The sequence below is a fragment of the Hipposideros armiger genome, unplaced genomic scaffold, assembly GCF_001890085.2.
Source record: "Hipposideros armiger isolate ML-2016 unplaced genomic scaffold, ASM189008v1 scaffold_50, whole genome shotgun sequence".
NCBI classification, from domain to species: Eukaryota; Metazoa; Chordata; class Mammalia; order Chiroptera; family Hipposideridae; genus Hipposideros; species Hipposideros armiger.
Genome location: NW_017731400.1, coordinates 3,750,481 through 3,777,502, shown reverse-complemented (window position 1 = coordinate 3,777,502; position 27,022 = coordinate 3,750,481). Strand labels below are relative to the sequence as shown.

Below are 27,022 nucleotides of genomic sequence, written 5' to 3'. Positions count from 1 at the left end.
GGTTCTAGTTAGTACACAGTTGGGCAGGGAATCCTGCTCCAAGATGGTTCGCGCAAGGCGACAAAAGCAGTAAACTTGATTATATAGTAGGTGAGGCTTCTGAGACACTCACAGGCATTCAGGCCCTGGAAAGCATTACAGGCATTTTTCTAGCCCTCTGTTCACTTTGTACAAATGAGGAAACTGAGGCCCAGGAAGACTCTCTAACTTGGCCAAGCTTTCTTTTCTCCGGTCTCACTCACAGCTTTAAAAAATTTTTTTAAAGCTATATTTTGCAAAGTGACAAAAAGAATTACCAACTGAGAACATCGTAAAGAGCATTCTCCTAAATTGTGGTTCAGATGATCCTGTTTCCTTTCCTCCTTGCTTTTTAATGAAGGGACTGGCTACACACACACACACACACACACACACACACACACACACACACACATTTTAGTAAGCAATGCAATGTGTGAGCATAAATAGAAATAGATTTTGTAAAAAATTAATGTCAGTTTATTAGTTGAAAAAAGTATCAAGGTAATCACAAAATTCATTAATCATATGTTTAATAAAACTAAAGGTTTTGGATTGGTTTATTTTATAAAGCTCTAACATTCTCAGATCTGTAAACTTTAACTGATTTGTAGAGATCATGAAGTTTTACTTATCACACAGATAAGTATTTGTTATTTTTTTCAATAACCAGGTATTTGTTTTGTATGGTAATATTAATTGCAAAAAAGTTAACACTAGTAATAGGAGCCTCTATGCCAGCGGTTCTCAACCTTCCTAATGCCGCGACCCCTTAATACAGTTCCTCATGTTGTGGTGACTCCCAACCATAAAATTATTTTCATTGCTAATCTATAACTAATTTTGCTACTGTTATGAATCGTAATGTAAGTGTCTTTTTGTTTTCCGATGGTCTTAGGCGACCCCTGTGAAAGGGTCATTCGACCCCCAAAGGGGTCGCGACCCACAGGTTGAAAACTGCTGCTCTAGGTGAATTCTCAGCTAAGACCTCATGCAGAGTTCTTTAACGCTCACTTGGAGCTATTCGGGCTATTCATCAAGAAAAGCAATACATTTCAGGTGAACTCACTTTGCCCACAGGTGAGCTATGCAGGCTGAGAACCAGTGGGAGGATGTATATGGGGGGGGGGGCTACAGAGGCAAAGAGAGTGTTTCTTTTTCACGAACCCCCTTTGCCTAGTAAGTATAGACTAGGGAGAAATTGTTCTCCAAATTGTCAGGTTCAACCAGAGTACTTTTTGAGATCCTTAGTCTCCTAATTAACAAACATCTACTGAGGTAACATCTGGTGCCTAGCATTGTTGTAAGGTACCGTTTGTAGGTGAGGTAGTGAAGAGAGAAATGGGTTAGGAAAACACCACCCGTGAAAAAGGAGACGAGCTCTCAGTGCAGCCACCTCACTGTACCTGCCACTCGCCATTGGCCCTGGCCTCATTCACCACATGAGTGGAAATCCTGTTCAAATAAACTTGCTTTTCCTGTAATCATCAAGCTGCCGGATCGATCCACATCCTTGATAAACTTTATAATTTGTTATTGATCTTTGTCATTAATAAAGGTTAGCATTATCATCATCCCTTTCCTATACAACACATTAGCATTTTTTCCAAAACTCATTTAAAGAACATTTTTCTTTATCAGCGTGTTCACAGAGTTTTAGCATGATTGAGTTTTGTATATTTTCAGAGCTATTGCATCCCCAATATTCCAGCCTGTATTTTTCATAGCTTTTATTTTGAGGATGCTTTCAAGATCTTTTTTGTGTGCATTGGAAAAGTGAACACAATTTCCTATGTATTCGTTCAGTTCTCATCTTAGAGCCAGGCCTTGTCCTGTTAACTTGACTCCACACGCTTTCCAAGGATTCCATTCTACGCGTATCCTTTAAACTCGAGGAGATTTCGCAAAAACAGGTAGGCCTGACGGTAGAACTCTGTTATTACAAAAGGGGTAAACCTACTTTTTTTATGTGGGTATTGCCTTTTTATAAACTGTTCCCCCAGAAACAGGATACCTCTTTGGAAATTACTGGAAAAAAACAGTAAGGATAATGGAGGTTCTTCCGTCATCGCCCCGGTCTGGGTGTTTCAGGGTGATTCTTTCACCTCAAAAGTTGTTTAGTCCTGTATTTTCCCTGTTGGGGAGTGTGTGAATTTCGGTCTATGTAGGATTTTCCACAGTTGTTTGCTCTTTAGTGCTGAAGCCAGGAAGAGCTCCAGTGGGAGGAATGAACTTGTATGATCATCTGAAGAGACTCATTAATCCCAGGAACAATGACACCGGCTATAAAAACCAAGTACCACTTACACCATTAGATGAAAAGACTGTTCTGAAATTCTCCTGTTACCAATATATTATGTTTAACATTGTGCTTCCGAATAGTCAGGGTAACAGAGAATTTACATTCTTAGGTTTGCATTGAATTTTTTAAATACAAAGAACTTTTCATCTTCACAAATTAAAGGTTTCTTAGAGGGCCCACTTTTCCTTAGTTAAAATAATCTATATGAAAGTGCACAGTAGGCATTGCATAAAATTTACTTTCCTCTCTGAACATTTGGGAGTTACCTAACTAGGGAAGTGGAGACTGGTATTATGGAAATGGTCAATAATCCTAAAATCTGAAGGCTCCATTCTCCCTCCCTCCCTTCTTCCTTCCTCTCATCCATGTAGTCTTTCCCTAAATTTTGTTCTTTGTCATTCTTCATGGAGGCTTCCCCGCACCCTATCTCCCCAAAACCCAGCCATCTCAGAACGTCTCATGGCCTAGCTGGCCCCACGCTTACCTTTACCTGCTGATGCCTCAAATTTGTCATGATCTTGCTAGTCACTTAGCTTTGTGTTTTGACTTGTGTGTTCTCTGTGTAGATTCTATTTTCACCAATGTTTGAAATGAATTAACAAGGATATGGATTCTCACACACCTGCTCTCGGAAGTGCATAGAGTGTACTGGCCTCCTTCACCACACTTTTCTCCTTCCTCATTGCTGTACTTCCTTCTGGGTCTTTTCTATGTGTTTTCAACAGTGGTGCATTTTGTTTTTTACATAGGAAACCATACTGCAAATACTGTTGTTCTGACTTGCTTTTCTCCTTACTACATAAAGCTACAGATGGATCTCACCGTAGAATACTGCAGCTACATAGAGTTCTATTCTGTGGGCGTACACTATAGAGTGGTTCATTTAACCATTCCCCTATTAAAGGACAATGGACATTTAGGGTTTTTTTGTTTTTGTTTTTTTAAATTTTCCTCTGTTAAATGTAATGCTGGAACAAACATCCTTGTACATGCCTGTCTATGTACTTTTAAAAGTTTTTCTCTAGGATAAATTGATTCCCAGAAGTACAATTGTAGGATCAAAAAAGAAATACCTGTTTAAAATATTAATAGTACTGCCATATTACCTTCCAAAATGGCTGGTCACATACTACCCACCCTTCTCCCCCACTAGCTGATTTACACTCATTTTTTATTTTTGTAAATTTACTATAAAATATTTCAGATACAATGGGTAGAAAGAAGAGCGCTATGTAATGACATTAGCAGTGCAGTTGAAGACTATTTTGTTTCCTTCCCTAATTGGATGGTCCCTTTTTTTCTCTACATTTCCCTATATTGTTCATACTTTTCTATGTATGTATTATGCATCTATATTTTGCTATACATGTATACTTTTGCTACATATGCTACTTAATGATGTTTTCAATGTTTTAAAATTTAATGCAAGGATACTGTGTACCTTCTGTGGTATAATGTTTACTTAGTATTAATTTGTGTGATTTATGTTGATAACTATGACCCAATCTAATGCTACTTTATAATTCTTGTTCACATCTTCTTGTGCATACATGCAAGAAATTATGGTGCATACTGAGAAGTTAATGGATTTCACTAAATATTGATGAAATGTTTCTCTAAAGGGGTTCCATCACAATCACTACCGTCACCCTTTAGCAAACTGTAACAGTTTTTGCATGTTTCCAACACTTGGTCTTTTCAGACTTTGCAATTTTTACCAATCTGATGGGTGTGAAAAAGTTATTTCATTTTAATGTGTATATTTTAATATTTTGACCATTTAGTACCTTCTCCTGGGAATTGCCTCATTCCTGTCTCTTAGCTATTTTTCTCTTGGGTTCTGGGCCCTTTTCTTGTTGGTTTCTACTAATTCCTTATCTATTCTGGATAAGAATGCCTAGGAGGTTATTTGCATTGCACATATCTTCTAATTTTTGGCCTGACTTCATGATTTTATTGTGGTCTTTTGATGACTAGAATTAATTTGTGTATTTGTGTGTTGAGGTATGGGGGCTACAATTACATTTTTTCCTTCTCAGATAAACAGTTGTCCCAGCACTGTTTATTAGATAGTCCATCCTTTTCCAGTGGTCCGCAAGGCCCCATTTGCAATATATGACATTACTGTGTATGTGTGGAATTCTTTCTGGGTTTTCTATTCTGTTCTCTTGGTCTATTTGCCTATTCCTGTGCCAGTACACATTTCACTAATTACTATAATTTTACAGTAAAAGTCTGGATATCTGGTAGGGCCTCTCACTACCTTGTCACTTTTATTCAGAATTGTCTTGGTTATTCTTGGCTCTTAGCACTTATTCCTATTCATTCTTTAGGTCTGCTAAAATTATACCACTTACCTTATAATAATGTTCTTTCATTTCTCCCCTCGTGGACACTGTTATTACTGTCATGATTTTACTTATACATTTGTTATGGACTCCACAGTACAACTTACTATAAGGGGGACATCCTCACATATTTACCCATGTGTTACCATTTCTGATACTCGTAATTGCTTTGTTTCCATATTTCCATCTGACATCATTTCCTTCTACTTGAAGAACTTCTTTTAATATTTCTTCTACTGTGGATCTGCTAGTGAAGAATTCTTTCAGCTTTTGTATCCTCAGAAAAGTCCCTATTTTGCCTTTAGATTTTATAATGTTTTTGAAAGATATTCTTGATGGGTATGGAATTCTAGTTTGATGGTTTCTTTCAATACTTTTAAAGATGTTGCTACATTGTTACATAATGAGAAATCTGCTCTCATTTTTATTTCTCTGTTTATAACATTCCCCTGACCCCTGGCCGCTTTTAAGATTTTCTCTCTTTGTCACTGATTTTGAACAATTAGATTGTGGCATGCCTTGGTATAATTTTCATGTTTCTTGTGTTTGGGATTTATTGAGCTTCTTGAATCTGTCGGTTTATGTCATCTATCTCTCTACTTAACTTTTAAGCACAGGGAATACAGTTACATTAGTTTTTTTCTATGCCCCTGTCTACTAATTTTAACATTTGTGTTGGTTCTAGGTAAATTTTGACTGATTGAATTTTCTCCTGAATATGGGTCATATTTTCAGGCTTCCTTGGGAGCCTGGTAATCTTTGGTTGGATGATGTAGGGTGCTGGACATTTCTGTATTCCTGTAATTATTCTTGGGTTGTGTTCTGAGGTGCAGTTAAGTTTCTTAGAAACAGTTTTCTCTTTCAGGTCTTGCTTTGTTAGTTGGGACCAGAGCAGTATTTATTCTAGAGCTAATTTTGCCTCACCAAATGAGACAACACTCTTTTGGGTACTCTAGCCTGTGCCTCATGAATTACAAAAGCGTTTTTTGTTTGTTTGTTTTTTGTTTTGTTTTGTTTTTTTTCAGTCTGGCTGATAGGAACAATTGTCGGAACAAGATGCCTACAATTCCAGACCTTGGGGAAGCTCTAGGCACTGTTTTCTATTCCTTTTAGGTATTTGTTTTTCCTGGCCTTGGGTAGTTTCCTCACATGCGTGCACTGATTAGTACTCTGCTGAATCCTCAAGAGGGACCGTCTGCAGATTTCCAACATTCTATGAACAATTTTCTCCTTTCCAGTAGTGTGTCCAAATTCTAGTTACTTGATCTTTACAGACCCTTACCTCCATCTTCTCAATTCAGGGAGTTTATTGGCCTCTACTTAGGTTCGTCCTTATTAAACCACAGCCTGGAAACTCCCAACCCCCAAATACCAGAATTGAGTTTGCCAGTCAAGTTCAGTGAGCAGGAAAGCAGCACTTTCTGTATTTCAAGTCATATATTGGGTATTCCTGACATGATGTAAGACCAGCAGATGTCAGCTTTCAGTTCTTTGTATTTCTTAAAGTAGCATTTTACTACTTTAAGAGGAAGTTCTTTAATTATTGGGCTGCCGGAAAAGTTATGACGTGTTTTTCCTGGTTTTTGTTGCAAAAATGCGTCATGACTTTTCCTACAACCCAATAGTTCTTAGGTTCATAAGTCTTCCAAAAGTAATCTTACTTCTTGGAGTCCTTTTTTCATGCTCCTGCACCAGAAGATAGTTCGTGAAACTATGTCTACCAGGACCAAGTACCTTGTCCCTTGGAGTCGGAGTGATAATTAAATGTGCTCTTTTTCTGCAAGTTAAGGTGTAGCACTGTGCTGCAAGCCATTTTAGCAACTACGTTCTGAAGTAAGCTTCTGTGAACTAGGTTCAGAACAGTTACCCTGATATGTCAACAATAACTCAATGGGAGAAAGTTTAGTGACAAGATTTTTTTGGTAGTAGTAATGAAACAGTTGAATTGCTACTCTTTAAAACTGATCTGTCGAACCCAGAATAAGACTTTCTTTATAGGTCTTCACTGCATCTTTAAACCATCTTTTTAGCTATGAGTCGTTGAGGGCATAAAAAGGAATATCTCTGAGTGTTTAATTCTTTTCTATGGATGGCATGAGATCCAACTATTTAAATGGGTAACTTAAGTTTGCTTTTATTTTTAATACTTGTGTGTAGTCCTTATATATAACACAAAGCGTAGCAGAGACATCATTCCATTACCCAAAAAAGATGATTCTTTCTCACTTCATAAAAGTTTAGTATTTGATATGCACAGTATAAATATCCTTTAATAAAAACAGTTGCAGATTGCCGGAGGATAATTGTTTATTCAGTGAGTTCACAAACTGGCATACAAGCCAGATCTGGTCCACTGCCTATTTTGCAAATAAAGTTTTATTGGAATGCATTGAAGCCCATTCATTTATGTACTCTGGCTGCTTCCTTGCTACAATAGCAACATTGAGTAGCTACAACAGATCTATGTCCCACAAGGCCTAAAATAGTTACTACCTGGTCTTTTACAGAAAATGTTTGTCAGCTTGCGATTTATTCTACTGGCATTGAAGTGAGATGTAAAACCTTAAGTCCAAAAACTGGGAATCAGAAAAGGAAGTAGAGATAAACTAAAGAGCACTCTGGTGGGAGATACAAGTTACACCGTTGGGAGAGACATCTGAGCAGCAGAATTAGATCCTAAGCTTCATAACTGCCCATCATTGAATATATTTTAAATACTTTTGCCAACCTCCAAATTGACATTCAGATGTCTGAAGAGAATTCTTGAATTCCATTTTATGGGCAATAACTACATATATAAGGTTAGCAATAATTTAAATTAAAGAAAAACCCATTATGAATTTGGTAATGTTGATTAATTTAAAACCATCTATAAGTTAGCGGTTTAATGGCACAGTTTTCCCTGCTGTTTATATTTCTGTAAAAGCATGTGATAAAACATCTAGAGTTCTAAAGGAATAGTAAGGCTTAAATATTGTATGGGGAGTAAAAATTTTGCCCACTCTGATTTAAAGGCCACTGTGAACTCACAGATATAAAGAGTCATCATAGCATTTCTCTTATTAAAAATATTACTCATTTTCTCTTCTTTCATCAGAGTAACATTAGGCATATTTATTTTATTAATCAAACCTTTGTATGAAGCTTCTTATCCATTTACTCTTAATTTGGTATAGATAGGTAGGTGATAGATGAATAGAATTAATATGTAAAAGGTTTTCAGAGAGTTTTGCTTTTTAAGATCAAGATTGAATTTGGGGCTAGGAAAGCTATTAGGGCTTCAGCTTCTATTTGCAAAAGAAACCATTGCCTCTATTACATGAGTTAATTTACTAATATAAAGTGCCTAGCACAGTACCTTACACATGTGAATAGTCAGTACCACTTGCTGATAAATGAGAATTAAATACTTAGAAGGACAGTTCTAGCTCAGAAAGGCAGACTATCGTACATATTTGTCTCCTTCCCCTTGAAACTCTCTGAAAATGATAGTAAACAGGGTTTTTTTAATCATTGAAAATGAGAATGGGGCCTGTAGTGGGCAAAATGATTTAACAGATTCTAGAATACAGGGAGTGGATGGAGGAGTGACAACCTGTGACATACAGTGGGGGAAGCTATGGCCAAAGAGTGTCAGTCTGCTCTGGAGAGCCTCAGAAGCTCAAGTATGGCAAAACCGAGAGTGAAAGGGGAATCATGTGACGGTCTTTATGCAGAATAAACGTCCAGAATCTAGGAGTCTTTTCCCCAGACAAATACTTTTTGAGAAATCTTATCAGAATAAATGAATTGGTCCCATTCTCGCATTAAAGGGCATTACCTCAGCTTGAATCATACAGCCCCCGCCCCCACCAGTCAAGTGTATTATGATTTTATTGGGGAATTGGGAGAGGGAACAGCGTTGGGGAATTGGGGAAGGGGAACAGACAAGTTGCTGTCCTTTTGTTCTTCAGTGTAGTTGTGGAGGACGTAGTTTCACTGGCCCATGTTGGTATTATCATTGCGCTCTTCCTGGGTGAGGCAGTCGCTCGACAGCCATTGGACGGCGGGTCATGAAAGCTCACGCCTGCTGCCGGCCAGCCCCACTGCAGCCTACGCCTTCATCGGTGACTCACGGCAGCCCAGCTCCAGGTTGAGCTATTGGTCACCATCTTAGCTGTAGAGGGCGCAGCGTCACTGGCCCTCGTGTGGGATCCGAACTGGGGCTCTGCTGCTCAGAGCTGGCATTCCAAGTCAACTCTTAACCAACGCGCCACTCGGCCCCAAGATTTGTTTTTTTAAATGGTAGGAAAAGATGACTGGAGAAAACAGATTAAATAGGGAATGAAAGAAAATAAGAGAAATAATTAGTGGCGTCAGAGAGGCTATCCTATTCATAAAACAAGAGCAAGATGCTATAAAAATAGATTGATCAGAGAGCAAAAACAAATGTTCTTGAAAATTAAAAATATAGCTGCCTAAGTTTTTAAAAAATGTTTAATGAAGTGGAAGCTAAATTGGATGTAATAAGAACAAGTTGAACAACAACAAAAAAAAGAAATAGAAAATAAGACCTTTAGAGGCTCATCCAAGAGGACTAGGAATTCCAGAACGATTAAATAGAGACAATGAGAGGAATGATTTACAGCATAAGTATTTCTTGTAGCTAAAGGCCAACCAAGCATTTATCTTCTAGGAGGCCATGAGCTCCTCACGCATTGAACGAGAAAAGATGCACACCTGAATACGTGTTATAAAATTTTACAAGAATGTGAGAGAGGCCTGGAAGCTTTCAGAGGTTAAAAATTGAATAGCTTCAAAGGAATGAGAATCAGTGACCACAGGTTTCTTATCAACACTGGGCATAAAAACCACTGGAGCAGTGCCTTCAGAGTTCTGAGGGCAACCAGTGTTCAGCCTTAAATTCTTTACCTGGCCAAACTGTCAAGTGTGCAGGTGAAATGCACATTCCAAGTACATAGGTGCAAAATTTATCTTCCATACTATTGTTCAGATGTGTTCCAGGAAAACACTCGATTTAACAGTGGCATCAGGAAACTGACTCCTTTGCAAGCAACAGAAACCAGCTTTGGCTGACTTAAGCAGAAAAGGAATTTATTGCAAGGATATTGGATAACTCACTGAATTGTCAGGAAGATTAGAGAACCAGGCTTGGAGAACAGACAGGAACAAAGAAGTATCAATAGCCAGAACCACAGCCAAAATGTCAAACCACAGAGTCCAGCAAGCAACACTAGTCGCTCCTCGCAGCCATCACCACCGGCCTGCTTCTTTGCAGGAGTGACTCCAAATTCCAAGTCCTGGGTGGTGTGTCTGCCTATGCCAACCTAGATGATGGCCTTGTCTTCAGCTTCTGTGGTATAAAGGTGGCTGTGCCTCCCACCAAGACTGACAAAGTGGGGAACTTCCTAACCACAGCAGGGCAGGTTCAGAGACTGGGTAAGTGTCCACTTTAACCAGTGTCAGACTTCAACACTGCGCACAGCAAGGGAAAACTGCAGAATGACAGCCATGCAACAGACAGACTTGAAGAGCAGTTAGTCGAGGGTCTAGACAACAGGAGGCCTGAGAGTTTTAGGCAGGAGAAAAAGTGGGGACTTGATAGAATATCTGATAGGATGGAGAGTTGGCAAAAGTTGAGGATACTGTGAGGGCAAATGGTGCCAACAAGCAGGAAAGAGAACTGGAAACTCTGAAGAAAACAGAAGAGCTGTACTAGAAAGGAAGTGCAATCTCGCTATAATATTTGACTCTGCAGTGAATGATATTTGTACAGTCAAAATACAAAGAGCACTGGTTTCTCATTTAAACAGAAATAATAATGTAACTATTGAGAGAGAGGGTAGAAGAGAGGTGGGTGTGATATCATTGAAGGAAGTCTACATAAATAACAAAAATGCTAAACCAAGGAAGAGTATTTTAGTTAGAGACACAGAGGGGACTACTAAGAGAAATAGCAAAATTGGTTCCCTAGGGTGGTAGCCATTAGAAGCATTCTGAGCTAGTGGATTTAACAAAAAAAAAAAAATTGTGTGTATTTACTTATTTTTAAATTGTGTTATTTTTTAAAACAAAATAAATGTATATAGAAAGGAAAGCAGTCACCAGCTCATAAGTAAATGGTTTCTGTTCCAAAAGTTGAGTTGAGGTCCCTTTTCCTTTAGAAACATAACATATGTATGTGGTTAGATTTCCAAAAATAAATCCAATTTATAGTGAAGTTAAAATACCCTAGATGAGTAGTTTAAAAATCAAAAGAAGAAAAATGGCCCAAGTTTGGGGGCCATTCTAGTAATCCAATGAGAAATAGTGGGGGCATTTAGCTGAGGTAGTGAGATGGGTTTGCAGAGGGACACATCAGAGAGAAGAGATTCTGCTCACCCACCGATGGTGGCTGGGATGTGGGATTGAAGGGGAAATCTCCGCCAAGATAAATGCACGCTTGCTATTCCTGTCCCCACATGCCTCCGTCAGGGCCCTCTGCATGCCTGTGCAGTTCTTCAGTTCTCCGAGATGATTTGGTTTCTGATTAGGCTTCTCACCTAATAGCTCGTAGAGACCCTGCTCCTGTTAGATTATGAATTAACCTCTCGCCTAAAAAGCCGGAGAAGACCTTGAAGCTCTTCATCTTCGGTCATCTCATCTCGGAAAATGGTTCACACTGGAAGTGTGGTTACTAGCATAGCGTGTAAGACACCATGACCTGGCCCCTGCTTCGTCCTCTACACCCAAGTCCCTCCCTGCCCACCAACCAGGGCCCTTCCACATCTCCATGCCTCTGCTGGTGCTTGGACAGCTGCTAAGTCCCCAACTCCACTCCCTTCTCTGCAAGACAGAGCCCATTGGCCTCCCAGGACTTGGCCCAGGCACGGCCACCACTAACTGATCTCCACCCCCACACACACACCCCCACACCCCCGTCCCCAGCTGTGGGCTCATTGCAGTATTGATCATGCATTTTCTGTTCCTTGTTTCCCTGTACCCTCTTATATAGTGGGGACCACCATGTCACCTTTGCAGTCATCTCCCTCTGCAGGGCCTGGTACACAGCAGATAATAAATAATTGAATGGATTAAAAAATGGCCAGCCACGTTCAGTTAACATGTAGTAGTCACAGCTGGAAACTGGGTATTTTTTTTTTTTTTCCTTAAAATCCTCATGCCCTAACATAACCCGCTGACCTGATGGCCAGAATCCGAGTGAGAGTCAGTCAGCCGCAGTCTGGACTCCAGCTGGAGATTCCCGGCTTTGGGTTATTTCACTAATGTACTTAACCTGGTCCTCATTTTTTCATTTAATTTCCATTTTTTTCTATTGCCCTTCTTCGTCTGTTCAAAATGTCCTGTCTCGTATTTGGCTTTCAGACAAAATGTATATATGATAGTTCTTTCTTTCCCTTGCCCAGATCTGTTAACTGGGTGAAGGGAGTTTAGCTTAGTGTTCACGCCGTGCCTTTTTCTTGATTTAATTTTTCCTGTGGCTCAGTTGACTGGTAGATAAGAACACCACTTGCCTTCCCCCCATGAAGCTTGGGGTGCCCTTTCTGTAGCATAGCCCACTTTTGTGTTGAACCCATAGCCATACACACTGAATGGAATATAAGATTTTCAGTAGTCTAAAACATAAACTACCAAACTTGTTTTGTTGAACCTCAAATGGAAATGATTTTTGTTTTTCTTGTTATGCAAGTAACCCACGCTCACTTTAAAATGATTTAGAAATATAAAAGGCTAAGAAGAAAATAAAATCACCGTAATTGTGTCACCCAAAGATTAATAGTCAGACTAGTGTGTATCCTGAGATCCTCATTCCTATGCATATAATTTTTCTACAAAAATACCATTCACACCTGCTTTTAAAAAACGTGTAAATGTGCATCATTAATTGCATAGCTTTCCATTATATAGATGTACAATAAATTATTAAATTTTTCTTCTGAGACCGGGCATTTATGTTAGACATATGTGGAAAAATATAAATATTCAAAAAACTGGCTGTGCTGTTTTTAGTAGACAAACCCTAGGAACAACATAAATGTTCTCAGAATATACTCCAAGCAGTGGAATTGCTAGGTTGAAAGGAAAAAATTTAATGTGTATGTAGACAGATCACTTTTAAAAATACAAATACTACAGAATTATAAACATGAAATCAATATCCCATATTTTAATTCTCAGAAGTGACCCCCACTAACACTTGATGTGAATCTTTCCCAACATTTTCCTCTGTGGATACATGGAAATTTTTATAGGAAGGTCTATAGTTTCATAATTTTTTACCCCTACGGGATCATATTTTATATATATATATATATATATATATATCTTCCTGCAACTTTAATTTTTCCCGTTTATATTTCTTGAAAATCTTTACAAACATTATAGGTTGGTAATGTTGAAGCTTTGTGGTTTACCTACCAAGCGACTTTTGGAATTTATTCCTTGGTTCATTCAAAAGAAGTCAAGTTGACTGAGTGCATACGATATGCAAGGCTCTGGGGAAATAAAGTTGCTAAAGACCTGAGCTTTTGGTCCAGTGAGGAAACCTGGAGCTTATGTGTTATGATGGTAAAATCGAGCCCTGGCAGCTGAGAAGTTGCTATGACAGCAGGGGAGGGGCCTCTCAATCAGTCCAGGGAAGTTGTGGTCACTGACAAGTTATTTGAACAGACCTGGGTTCAAATTCTGGTATCTGTAGCATATTAACTTGAGACTATAGAGAATCTTTCATTTCTATGCCTCAGTGCAGGATGGGCATAGTACTATCTACCCCACAATGCCATCACGAATATTTATTGAGAAAACGATTATAGTAGAGGAATGTTGAATGTCTGTTAGTAGGTGTCTGGTTAAGTGAACAAATCATGGTATATTAATTAATACAATTTTCTGCAGCTCTGAACAATAAGGTAGGAAACTAACCCTGAGATGTGTTATTAGAATAATATGTGGTTTGCTACCATTTGTGTAAAAGTTTTTCTAAAGGTGCAGTGGTGTATATGATATGTGTACTTACTTATATTTACATAGAGGATCTAAAAGGATATTGAAGTAACTTAATAGTGCTTGCTTTTAAGGAAGCGAATTAGGGCTCTAGAGTAGAAGAAAGATTTGCTTGCCGTGTATAGCCATTTGTGCTGTTTGAATTACCATGTGCATTTATTTAAAGGAAAAAAATTTTAATTATGAAAATAAAACTCTTTAAGTGTAATCATAAACTACGATGGTATCAATTTAATATACCCTTCAAATATTTTTATGTGGAAATGTTTCACAGTCTAATTTTATAAAGTAGTTATAAGCATGGGCTTTGGTGTAGGCATACTTACTGACTGTGGGGTCTGAGAAAAGTTATTTACGTACTCTAAACCTCAATTTTCTCCTATAAAATAGGAGATAATGATAACTACCTTGTGAGATTGTGTCAAATGAGATAATAAGCTTTTGGAAAGCAGTTAACATGGTGCATGATGTATTGTAAGCACTCAAATGTTTATTGTGTTATAGTTAATACTAAAGGGCCGTATCTATCAAAACTCTTGGTTGCCAGTGATAATAATCTGACTCAGTTATCGTCTAACGGAAAAGGGGGTTTGTTGGCTCACACAAATGAAAGTCCAGGGTAGGACTGCTTTGGCGTATGGCTGTGTCTAGCCACTGCCCTTGAAGGTACTGGGACTCAGTCTCTTCAGTTCTTAACTCTGTTTTCTTCTATGTTGGATCAGTTCCCAGGTAGCTCCAGGCTTACACCCTACTGCCTAATAATGCCTAGTGAAAAGAACCCAGTACTTTCCAACAAAAACCCCAGGGACTGGAATGCACTGATTGGTGGGCCCACATTACAGTACTTACCTTTGTAACCTTGATGGGAAGGGTCAGCTTAAGATGGTGAGCAATGTCTGGCCTTTTTTTTTTTTTTTTTGCCCCCAGGCTTAGAGACATAGAAGCCATCTGCACTAAAAACTGTGGGGAAGTTCCTTCCCCAAAGGAAAAAAATAAGGGCAACAAATGCCAGGCAGCAGATAGAAACAATGGCTATCCCCTCAGCCCACTGCTTGGCTGCCTGGCCATTAATCCTGTTGTTTTCATATATGCATTTTCAGAAATTCTTAACAGTGCAACCGTTTCATTACAGAGCAATGTGGTCCTAGTGGGAACTGAGGTTCCAGGAAGGTGCCATGTGGGTGGTGTACATAGCATCCATTGCTCAAGGCCAGCCTTGACTCTTGCTGAGCACCAGATAGATTAGTTGCTCAACTGGTAGGGGCTGTGGAATCTGAAGATCTGTTTATAAACAGAATAACTCTCAGTTCAGCAAGATGTTCACACTAAAAGCAAACAAAAATTGAGACAACCGAGAGCAGAGATTTTCATTTGCCCTGGTGCTCAGCCCAGGGCAAGAGGGTGTAGGCAGAGACTACCTGCACTGCTCACATCCTCCCATCTAGTTCTTGGTTTGTTTTACCAAGCATGTGTGCTTGAATTGGCTAAGGTAAGCAATAAAGTAATAATGCTCCATCACATATCAGATTCTTAGCCCTTCCCCAAAGGAGAGTCCAATTATTGCGCCCATCCTCAGATCTAAGACCTGCAAGTACTCTGTGTCCTCGCAAATCCAGTTCAGCCCCCACTCACTAAACGGGAGGAAAGATAACAGCAACCCAATAGCACCATTTGGAAAAGGAAAATGACACAGAGTGGTCCCCTCCTGTAGCCTGTCATGTTCTCCTCGACAGGAATGCTGGCACTTAGTGATAAAGGTATGACTTGTCACTATGGCCACCCCGATTTCTACCCTCTCACAGCTCATTTCTCTTTGGTGTAGATTTATAGGCTTAGTGGATGGTTCTCTTAGAGGGTGAGAATCATAGGCCTTTGCTTTCTCAGTGTAGGAATAATCTGATGATTGAAGTGCCTTTAAAATGTAGTAGATTTCCTGTCTCGTATTTAGATTTGGTGAACTCTAGACTTTGGTGCTTGGTGACCAAAGTCACACATCCTGACTCATCCTAGTCCCTAAAGTTCCGATCTCAATTTCGTAGCAACAGATGTCTAGGACTTGCCCCAGCCTACAGTTTACTGCTTCCACAGGCCTTTGCCTCAAAGCAATTTGAAATAGCAGCCCGGGATGGGGAGGCAAAACCAATATATCCCCATGCTGCTGACCAGTGGGTGGTTCTTTATTGTAAGGGTTCAAGGACAGTACAGTGTTCCAGGTCCCGAACCCTTTTCCCATGTGCCCCCTTCTGTGGACTTCAGCAGGGGCAGAGAATACAGCCCTCGATCTTCTTGGTTTCCTTTCTACCAAGATAAAAGACTTCCGTGGCAAAGCTCTTTTCTTATTCTAAACTTTTAGGTAAACCAGCCTCAGGTAAAGCTTGCCTCTATCAGTAATAATTTCCTGAAGACCAGAAGAGGTGACCCACGCACCCCGGCACTCTGTCACAGGCTGGCCAGCCCTGTGCCATTGCAGCCGTGCCATTCATTGCTCCATAACCCACCTTGACTCAGCTAATCCCGCAGGCTGTCACTTGCAACACTTATTTCAGGTTCTCAACTCCAAGTGCTTTAAGCAAAACAGAAACTTTATTGGCTAATGTAACTGAAAAGTCTGGGGAAGACCAATTGTTGCCCCTGGTATGCGACCTGATCCAGAGTTTTGAATGGTGGCCTCCGACCCTTTCTCTCCATCTCTCCACTCTGCTATCCCTTGGAGGCTCCATTCTCAGGTCGCTTCCAACCACCAGCATATCAACTTAACTGGGAAGGCACACCCCCTTCTTGCTAGTAGTTCCAGAAAAATGGCTAGAGTTGGCCTTTGTTCACCCATCTTTGGTTGTGTGCCACCCTGGCTAGTCACTGTGGGGGCGGGGAAGGGGAAGATGGACCACGATGATTAGCCTGGCCTGAGCCACCTGTGTGCACTTAGGCTGGAAGAGGGAGGGGGTACTTCCCAAAGAACAATCAGGGAGCTTTTCCTGATAAAGAGGGAATTTTGCTGCGCCAACCAAAAACAACAGGCCCATACAGAGACTGGACAGAACATTTGGGAGGGGAAAATGAAGTTGAGGATACAAATTTCTAAATGGTCATTCCTAGGCCTGTAGAGTAATATTTAGCCAGTAGAAAGACAGTCTGTGCCACAAATGCAAGCCATATAATAAAAAAATAGAGAGAAAAGGAAATAGGTGAGTAATAATTTAATACTGTCTTACTTAATATTTTATAAAGCCAAAATACTATCATTTTAACATGTCATCAGTATTAAAATTATTGAGATATTTTACCCTTTTTTGTACTAAGTCTTCAAAGTCCAGTGTATATTTTAAATTTATAGCACAGATCAGTTCAGATGGGCCATGCGTGGCTAGCCACTTACTGTAGTGGACAATACAAGTTTAGCTGATAACATTCCATAGAGAAGCTGAATATTTGTCATCAGCTGATAAGTTATTACTTGCATTTTTGTGTCATGGGGAGTTATTTTGAAATTGTGAATCTCTTCATTAAAGAATCTGCCCTAAAATGAGCCTAAAAAAACACTGCCATGTGGGGTGTCTGATAGGTGCCACATCTGTCTGAATACCCATCACACCCATTTAGTTAGTGCCCAACAATTACTTCTTTAGTTGTCTGTCTTCTCTCTGGGACTCCAAGCCCGAGGAAGGTGGGGACTCATCTCTCTTCTTTATTTTGTTCCCTGAGCCCAGTTCCGAGTACATAGAAGACACTGAGTGGATATTTTTAAAGTGAAATGAAAGTAAAACAAAAACTTAGGTGAAGACTTCTCATTTGCCAGGTTTGACGACGAAAGTGGCGAAAGTACTGCTAGTTGAAGCCCAAGACTAAGTGTATACAATATTCGTTACTCTGATGAATGACCATTTGTAGTCTGTGACTAGTTGTGTTACTATTCAATCACTTTTTCATTGAAAATATATATTTATATTTATATATGGAGAGAGAGAGACAGAGAGAGAGAGATTGAGATTGGACACCTACAGAAACTCAGGCTCTATGCCAAGCACTAGGTATACAAAGATAAATGGGAAACAGTCCCTGCCTTAAAGGAAATGAGAAAAAGATTGGTAAAATAACTTATATCCAATAAGGGTTAACATACAAATAAACAGTATTGGGGAGCACAAGGAAGGAGGTTCAACTCAGGTCAGAGATGGAGAGAGGCAGCAAAGTTTTACTGGGAAAAAATGAATTTAAGTTCCACAGTGCCTGCCATAGTCTTAGTATCTAGCCCCATGCCTGGCACATATGTTGAATCGATGAATGAATGAGCAAAGCGGCTCCTGAACCTAGTCCTAAAGGGTCGTTGGATGTGTCCATCTGGGTGTATATGGACGATCATTGCAGGTGAAGAGAGAGTTAGCATGACAGCCCAGCCCCTAACGCCAGAAACGTGGCTGTGGGGAATGGCGAGCCCCTGAGTGAGGGGGGCCAGCTCCCAAACAGCCTCACTTCCTGTGATTGTCCACATGACCAGGGACAAACGATTGTACTTTCTTATTTCAGGCCAAGCGAAGGCTGGAGCTAGGAGAAAGCGGTCATCAGTACCTCTCAGATGGTTTAAAAACCCCTAAGGGCAAAGGGAGAGCTGCACTGCGAAGTCCAGACAGTCCCAAAAGTAAGGATTCTTTCATCTCTGATGCTCTGGGGTGTGGATTTCCAACTTTCAAAGCTTGGGGCTGGACGGGTGCCAAGGTGTGAATAATTTTGGCATGTTTTATTCTTTTTCATTTCTTTCTGTGCCTATCCAAAAAATAAATACAATGTCTGCAGACACCCAGCAAAAGGTTTACAGAGTCCCTTTAGTACCTAAATACTGACTGAAGGGAGGGGGAGTCCCTCTTTAAATGTGTGCAGTTTCATTTTCAATATAGAATTCAAGCTCTTTGGCATGTTCTATAATCAATTTTAATTTTAACTTGCCTCAATGGACATTACTTCAGAAACGGGCTAACTGGATGTAGACAAAATGTGCCCGAGCCAGTAATGTCTATATCAGCCCACATCTCTAGCTCAGCACAAGACAGCGTAAGAAATGAGGAAGACCAGTAAATTGCAGCTACTTTCTCTTCCCATTGAATACGATCACCGTTTCTTCTGGAGAGAGAGAAAAGCAGGTTAGAAAAAGCTAAATTGTCCTTAATGTCTGGTGTTAAATGTAAAGGCTAAATTAGACTTTGTTCCCTCCTTTCCTGTCATTTACGAATTAGGCAAACCGCAAATTGTGTGTGCTGCTAAATTAAACTTGCCCCGTGCACCTATAAGAGACTGGATACAAGGTTAAATATAAGAAATTTTATTCAAGAGGGATGGGGAGATTTGATTAACAGACTTCCAGATAGTCTTCATCCACATGAAGCATTATTTGAAGTATTGGTGAACCAGCTACACACAGAGACACACACAGGTGCCTGCACGCCCAGTTGAGGAGGGTCTGTCTTCACCCCTGTTACGAAATGCTGGAGAGATTCGTAACTTGGCCCCATCAGGTTAGGTTCCACATGTGCTGATTCCATGGGGCTACAGCACTTTTTCATTTATTCAACAGATATTTTTGAGCACCTACTATGTGTGAGATACTTCACTAGCCCCAGGTAATAGGGTAAGCCAAAGCACAAACTACTGAGAAAATCACAGTAAAATGCTTTCTTCAGGGATTTTTACTGCCCCTTTCTTTTTCTAATAAAGCAATTGTATCGCTTTCTATAACTTACCAGCAACCACAGCTTTGCTTCCAATACTAATCCTCGGGCTGCAGTGGGAAAGGGGGCTTGCTTAACTGCAAGAAACCCTTCATTTCTTTACCTTTCCCCCTATCCCCCACCCGCTCGGTTTTTGTTTTTCTTTAAGCTCCAAAATCTCCCTCAGAAAAAACACGGTATGATACATCACTTGGTCTGCTCACCAAGAAGTTCATTCAGCTACTGAGCCAGTCGCCTGATGGGGTCTTGGATTTGAACAAGGCAGCAGAGGTGCTGAAAGTGCAAAAGAGAAGGATTTATGATATCACCAATGTACTGGAAGGCATCCACCTCATTAAGAAGAAGTCAAAAAACAACGTGCAATGGATGTGAGTATGAGTCACGGCCCCCGCTGCCCTTCCCTGCCTCTGATGGGGTCTTTTCAAACAGTGGGCTTCCTCCCAGTCCCGACTTTCACATCCATGCCCACACTTAATTCCTCCCCTCTCCTACTCTTTTCTACTCTCTCCTACTCTCTTCCTTCCTCAACTACTTTGAGGCCAGAAAGTGTCTTTTCAAAGAGACCTATTTAGATACTGTCAGAGATAAAAAGGGTTTATATTCCATTAGCCTCAAGCAAGGGGACCCTGGGATTAACCAGGGTCCTGCAGATGTAATGTAGAATGCTGTTCATTTGTTACCGTGAGGTCTGTATAGGAGCTCACATGTGGAATCTCATAGATGCTTACACATGTTTTTGGCTTGTCTCTAATAGGAATTTGGAAATTAACTATGGCTGTGTATCTACACATCTTTGTATATGTAGAATTGCCAGATATCTTGACCCATGGTTCTGATAGCAGATTAACTTACTTTCTATGTAAATTTAAGCAAGACTTAAATGCCTCAGTTCCTTCTAGAAAGCAGAGATGGTAACACCTGTCCCCTATACACCCACATGTGTAATTAATGTGAATTATGGACAGAGCCCTGAACAGCCAGTATTTTAGAAGAACTATTAAAGCATATTGGAAGGATTAAATCTTTTATGGGGTGGCTTTCAAAAAATACTTCAGATATGCTAAGATGAACAGGTCACTTTTTTGGACTTTTTTGGAATTGTGTGATGGTGCAGTGATCCATTTTGGCCTGTAGTTTAGAGAAAACTTTTGGGTGTTGACCTGTGTTCTTGCATGCAGCACATCTATCTGTTTCCTTAACCTCCTTTTCCTTTTTAGCTGTTGGTATAAGACCATCAGAAATTATCTCGGTCTTTTGTGTTTTTTGGGTCTTTTGTTGACCATTGAATCCTGTCTTTCTATGTCTTTCCCCCTCGGGAAGCACATGGCGGGAAGAAGCTGCCTCTCTTTGCCCTTTGAATTTGAGCCTCATGAAGAAACAGGCCTCCGCTCGAGCAAGGAAACCTGAAAATCACAGTGTTTTTTCACTTAATTTCTATGGTGTGAAAAGTAAAGGATTGTATATATATGAAAACATATGTATAAATGTTCTAATTTTAACACTTGGCTAAGAGCAGTGTGACCGTCTGTGTCAAGAGGGGCCATTTACCCAAAGGACCGTTTCTTCCTGCCCTCCCTTAACTGCCCTTTTCCTTCCCCGCTTTAGCCCCTCAAGTAGCCATGCAGAGTCTGTGTTTGGGTTTCTAGGGGCTGCAGTCTGTCTGAGGACGGGGGCATGCTGGCCCAGTGTCAAGGCCTGTCAAAGGAAGTGACCGAGCTCAGTCAGGAGGAGAAGAAATTAGATGAACTGATCCAAAGCTGCACCCTGGACCTCAAACTGTTAACCGAGGATTCAGAGAATCAAAGATATCCTTTGTGGCACCTGATCATTGGGGGTTAGTGCCTTCTAGACTATTTACAATCTTGACTTTTATACACAAGGTAGAATTTTACTATGGTTTCATGCATGTGTGCGTGTGTGTGTGAGAACCTACTTATCTTTGTATTAGAAGTCAGTATTTATGGAAAAATAGTCAGCAGACGATCCTATCGTGTCTATTTTGATAGCAAGGAGGGAACCGTTTTATAAAGCATTTTATTCATGTGTGGTTGGGACATATGGATACACTCATAGCGTAAGGCAACACTATTATAAGATACGTATGGTGTCGGTATTAATATTAATGACAACATTTAGCAGATTCATCTTCGGTGTCCCAGATTTTGGGTGGGAGTTAACTGTCACTGTTGGGGTTCTCACATTCTATTTTCTTTTCATCAGATATTGGAGCAATTGGAATTTGTTGAATCTGTCTGATTGAGCTGTAGTTGAAGAAATTGAAAGAGTATTAAAAAAATCATTCTATAACTTTTAAAGAGCATTATGCTGACTCACAACACCAAAAACTGATCTCAGAAGCACCACGAGGCCTGAGAAATCTCAATTTATCTGTTCACCTATAAAAATGAGTCCTTGGAAATAAAAATATAAAAAGCCAATTCTTGTTCTCAAGTAGCTGACAATCTGTTGACCATCTCAGGAAAGCTGATTGTTTATCATCTCCCTTCAAACAAAAGATGAGGGAGATGACTTCATTATTTTGGCAAGAAGATTTTGCAATATTCTCGGTTATGAGTAGAAGACAAAAACCAATCTTTTCCAATATTTTATTTATTTATTTATTTTTTAAGATTTTATTGGGGAATTGGGGAAGGGGAACAGACAAGTTGCTGTCCTTTTGTTCTTCAGTCTAGTTGTAGAGGACGTCGCTTCACTGGCCCATGTTGGTATTGTGATCATTGCGCTCTTCCCGGGTGAGGCAGATTGGTTGCGGGCCACTGGACAGCCTCTCATGCCAGACGCCGGCCGCTCACGGTAGCTTACGGGGGCCCACTGCAGCTCCACTGCAGCCTACACTGTCGCCGGTAACTCACGGCAGCCCAGCTCCAGGTTGAGCTGTTGTTCAGCATCTTAGCTGTAGAAGGCAGCGTCACTGGCCCTCATGTGGGATCCGAACCGGGGCCCTGTTGCTCAGAGCTGGTGTCCCAAGCCAACTCTTAAGCAACACACCACTCGTCCGGCCCTCTTTTCCAATATTTTAAATTGCCCCATCTCTAATTTTAGTTCCAGACACCTGATTATTCCATATGTACTTTTGTGAAACAGAAAATAAAATATGTCTTGCCCAGTTTTTTTTAGTGCCTCCTCTCTAATAGGCTTCCCCTTGGAGGGTGTGGGGACATTTATTTTCCAATTCAGGCAGTTTTTTGAAACTGCAGTTGTTCATTTCCTGTTGACCAAAAAGATTAACCTTATCAGCTGATGATTGGTGAGATGGAGAAGAGGTGTGCTGATGTGAACCCTCAGTGGTGGCCAGAGTGGGTTTACAGGGGAAGAAACAAGAATAGCTCCAGCTGGGCTGTTTCGTTCCCTGTTTAGTTGGGAGCCCCAGCGAGGAGGGGATATGGCGGTTACACGATTGACAGGTTGTGTAGTTTATAGCATTGTCGCCTACGTTAGCTTTCTTGGGGGCCTTTGTGGCAGAAAATGAAACCTTTCTTGCTGGGAGTGCTAACCCAAGAAGCAAATTCAGGAGGGAACCACAGTAGAAGCACTTTAAGTTTGTAAGATTAGAGAATGTGTTTGCACAATTTCAATTTGCCATTCAGTTCCGAATTTGGTACAGCTTGTTCACAAACATGTTGAAATTTTCCTTCCTGCAGCATGTTGAGTAATTGTAGATGCGTTTTTATTTTAATGAGTCCCTGTCACATAGCTTTTTGACAGGGGGGCTGTGGAGTAAGTACCTGGTTATCAGTTTCCCCAGTGTTCCCAGTTAAAATTCAGAACTGTCAAGACTTCTATAAAGGTAGCAGTCGACTTCCTTGACGAGAAAAATGGTGACCTAAAACCTAGAATCCTGCTTGAGCTGTCCAGTTAAGCTCAACACTGAATTGGCTGTTGTCTCAACGATTGAGACTTAAAAGAAGGTAGTGCGTGATAAATGCCCCAAAATGTATATGCAGATTTGGGGTATATGTGCCTTTTTTCTGATCAGTAGGTTCATAACTTCCTTCATTTTCTAATAAAAAGCTACTATTCTAAGGGACATTATTTCCTCTGGGCTCTCTTAAGTCCTATTTCTGTATTCAACATGTTCGATCACAGACTCTATTAGCTACATTATATTACCTGTAGAAATGCCTTCGTTGAGTTGTGATTTGCTGTTTAATCCTAGACATTTTTGGGTGGGTTAATAATTTAAAAACCAACTGGCTAAAGACATTGTACATTAATAATGTTACTCCATGTCCCTTTTATAAGAAAGCCATGTCACGTATTCTCCCTTAGTGCCAAGTAAAAGCCTGTTCTCTCTAGGAAAGCTTGCATGAATACTTTTATTACATAATAAGTACCGTATTCTTTCATGGTGTCCTCTTAGATTTGGCTGCCAGAGCACTTAAAAGAATTGTTCAGTGCTCAGAAGTAACTACCACGAGTACTGAAATATTATTTACTCTCTATTCCTAAATTGGTGTCTCTCAAATTCATCCAGGTTGCAGAGCATCTGGAAGCTGCTTTCCTCCTTGTGAACACTGAAATATTGATAGAGTTAATAATATGATACAAAGGATATTTTTTTAACAGGAGTAGTGACACTCTTTATCAGCAGACAATATATAATCACAGCCAGCCCAGGTGCACTTCAGAAAACAAGCTGCCTGCCTGAACAGTATTCTGAGCTCTTCCACTAATATATCTATTTGCTACTCTTTCATTCATTTGTTTGGGTGGCTGCAGACACTTGCTAATAGTCAAGTAGCAAATAGAAGTTATTGGAGTTTCCAAAAAATTATGATTAATAGAGCTTAATTTTTTTTTGTTCTTTTCTTCTTTTTTTTTTTTTTTTGGAAATTGGGATCTGCCATCATTCAATTTGAGTGACAGCACACTTTTTTGGAGTTCATGGAATATCTATGTTCCAGAGAATTCTGGTTTGAAAATCCCTGACCGAATTAGGTTTGGGTTTCTTTTGATAAGTTATTTTAACTATTCTACTCCTGTGTTTATTTTAATATTTTGAATAGCCATGGACTTTTTAACAGTGGACTGGAAAAGGCTATACATCTCTTTTGTTGTTTAGAATATCACCCAGAAAACAAGATTCATGGGAGAGCCCATATATTTAAAGATCTAGAAGGACAGACAGACATATTGTTATAAATCACAAAATACTTCAACATTTTTCCATGCATCTATTTTATCTTCATAATGATTACATCGGAGTTAATTAGTTGGAAGATTTCCTTAACACTCATTACGTTAGCTTATGTTACATATCAAGATATTCGAAAAATTAGTGGCCTTAAAGACCAAACTGTTATAGTTGTGAAAGCCCCTCCAGAAACAAGACTTGAAGTGCCTGACCCAATAGAGGTAAGGAGACGTCTTTGTTCATCTGCAGAGATCTTTTTGGAATGCCTGACGTTAAAGAATCATTGACTCATGGTTAAAGTTTGTATCCTCCTGAAAACTTGAAAGTTATTTCCCCATCTTTTAATTAACCCTAACTTTAAAAGCATTTCAATTGTTCAATATGTATTGAGTGTCCAAAAAATCTAACTTTAGTATTGCATGGCATTTAACTCAAAGTGGTATATGATGCCCTGTCCCTCTTATTCTTTCTTTTTTTCATAATTTGTTATCCAGTGGTTCTGATCAATGTGAACCGTTGGGGAATTTTATGTTGATTATTCTGGATATAGTCCCCACTACAACTACAAAGAAATGTAGTAAAAAGAATATGCATAGAAAATAAAAAGAGAATGAAATTTGCAAGCTGCCATCTAGGGTCAAGTTCTCAACTTAAATGATAATAATAGCTCTATGACCGAGATGAAGAAGAATTTTAAATATCAGTGTGCTACATTCTCTTATTAAACTTACTTCTTAGCACTTAAGAATACTATGCATCCAGTGGTTATTAAAGTTCAACATAAAAAAGCCCTACCATAAAGGAATAATACCATGGAAATAACTGTATTTGGAACACTTAAAGAAACTTTTAATTACATTGCAAAAAAATAAATATATTTAGAGAGCATAATTCACCTCCTCTATGGCAGGGGTCAGCAAACTTTTCTTTAAACGATCAGACAGGTATTTTTGGCTTTGTGAGCCATTCAGGCTCTGTTGGAACTACTCAACTGTACAACTCTGCCATTATAACACGGGGTGGGGAGGGGCAGGGAGCTAGAGGCAATACATAAACAATGAGAATAGACCTGACTCTGCCAATAAAACTTTATTTACAAAACTAGTTGGTGGTCTGGATTTGGCCCTTGGGCCATCATTTGCTGACCCCTGCTTTAGGGGATGACAGTCATTGATAAAGGTGGACTACCTGTGAAGAAAGCAAAATGACCTATGAAAATTAAAATTGCCCTTTCCATTTTTTGATGAAAATTACTACAGCTTTCATTTCTACCAGAACTTCCATTTTGAACTTTTCTCATTATTTTCTGTTCATAGAGCCTACAAATACACTTGGCAAGTACCCAAGGACCCATTGAGGTTTACTTGTGTCCAGAAGAGACGGAAACACACAGCCCAATGAAAACAAACAACCAAGACCACAATGGAAATATCCCCAAACCCACTTCCAAAGGTAAATATTCTGCTTTTGTCATTTGGAAACTATGTTAAAAATGAAGGTGACTCGAAGGATCCTGTATCAGAACCACAAGCCTGGGCAAGAAACAAAATCTTCTGTTATTGTTGTTATGAAGCTATCACTTTTTAAAAGGCATTCTTACTAGTTTACGGAATAAAATAATGATCTGGGCTGATGACTCCTCCGCCCACTAATGGAGCCTCTCACGCTTTTGCTGTTGGCAGAAACCATTTCCTTACAGTGTTGGGGGAAAAACCAACTGAAGTGGGGAGTGAAGCTGAGAGCTAGCTGAGTGAATCATCAGCCACACTTGGCTACACACCTTTGCATGATGCTACAGAGACCATTAGAGAGGGAAATGAAAAAAGTTTGGAGAGAAAAGCCTCTATCAAAGAAGTTTTGTTTTGATTCCTCCCCATCCCCACAATGTGCTAGAGAGAGGATATGGGAGGAACCCTCCCTCACCCAGAATAAATCTAACTCCTTCCTCCACTGTCCCTGGAGCAAAGGAAACTCTTTGCCGTCTTTTTTTTTTAAAGATTGGGGATATGTGTTTAGTTTTTTTCCCCTCCTGTCTCCCAATATAGCAGCAAGAATAAGAATGATTTAAGTGAATAGGTCTGATTTCAAACCGAGCAAAAAAGAACACTAGTCCTCCCAGTAGATGCCTGAAAGTGGGGATAGTACTGAACCCCATACAGTTGACCCTTGAACAGTGAGGTAGTTAACCTAAGGGGCGCCAACGCCCACATAGTTGAAAATCTGCATATAACTTTTGACTCCGCAGAAACTTAAGTTATCTTTCTGTGGGGGATTGGTTCCAGGATCTCCGTGGACTCTGACCCACAGATTGAAGACAGTAACAAGTATTTATTGAAAAAAAAATCTGTGTATAAGTGGACCTGTGCTGTTCAAATCTGTGTTGTTCAAGGGTCAACTGTATACACTGTTTGTTTTTCTTTATAAATTAGGCACAGTAAGTGATTGACCACAATAACTAATAATAAAATAGAACAAT

General features: G+C 39.8%; 1 protein-coding gene across 3 annotated transcripts in view; it reads left to right on the top strand.

Annotated features, from left to right (window-relative positions):
- E2F3 (E2F transcription factor 3) overlaps nt 1-27,022 on the top strand; it is a 77,208-nt gene that overhangs the window by 45,687 nt on the left and 4,499 nt on the right. For 2 of the 3 annotated variants that reach the window (XM_019640478.1, XM_019640476.1), the window contains exons 2-6: nt 18,196-18,307; nt 19,540-19,759; nt 21,038-21,196; nt 24,653-24,767; nt 25,863-25,998. In XM_019640478.1, coding sequence (XP_019496023.1) covers nt 18,196-18,307; nt 19,540-19,759; nt 21,038-21,196; nt 24,653-24,767; nt 25,863-25,998 — 742 coding nt within the window. Of the gene's footprint in view, nt 1-18,195; nt 18,308-18,443; nt 18,807-19,539; nt 19,760-21,037; nt 21,197-24,652; nt 24,768-25,862; nt 25,999-27,022 lie in introns of those variants that run through there. The other variant, XM_019640479.1, reaches the window with a different exon arrangement.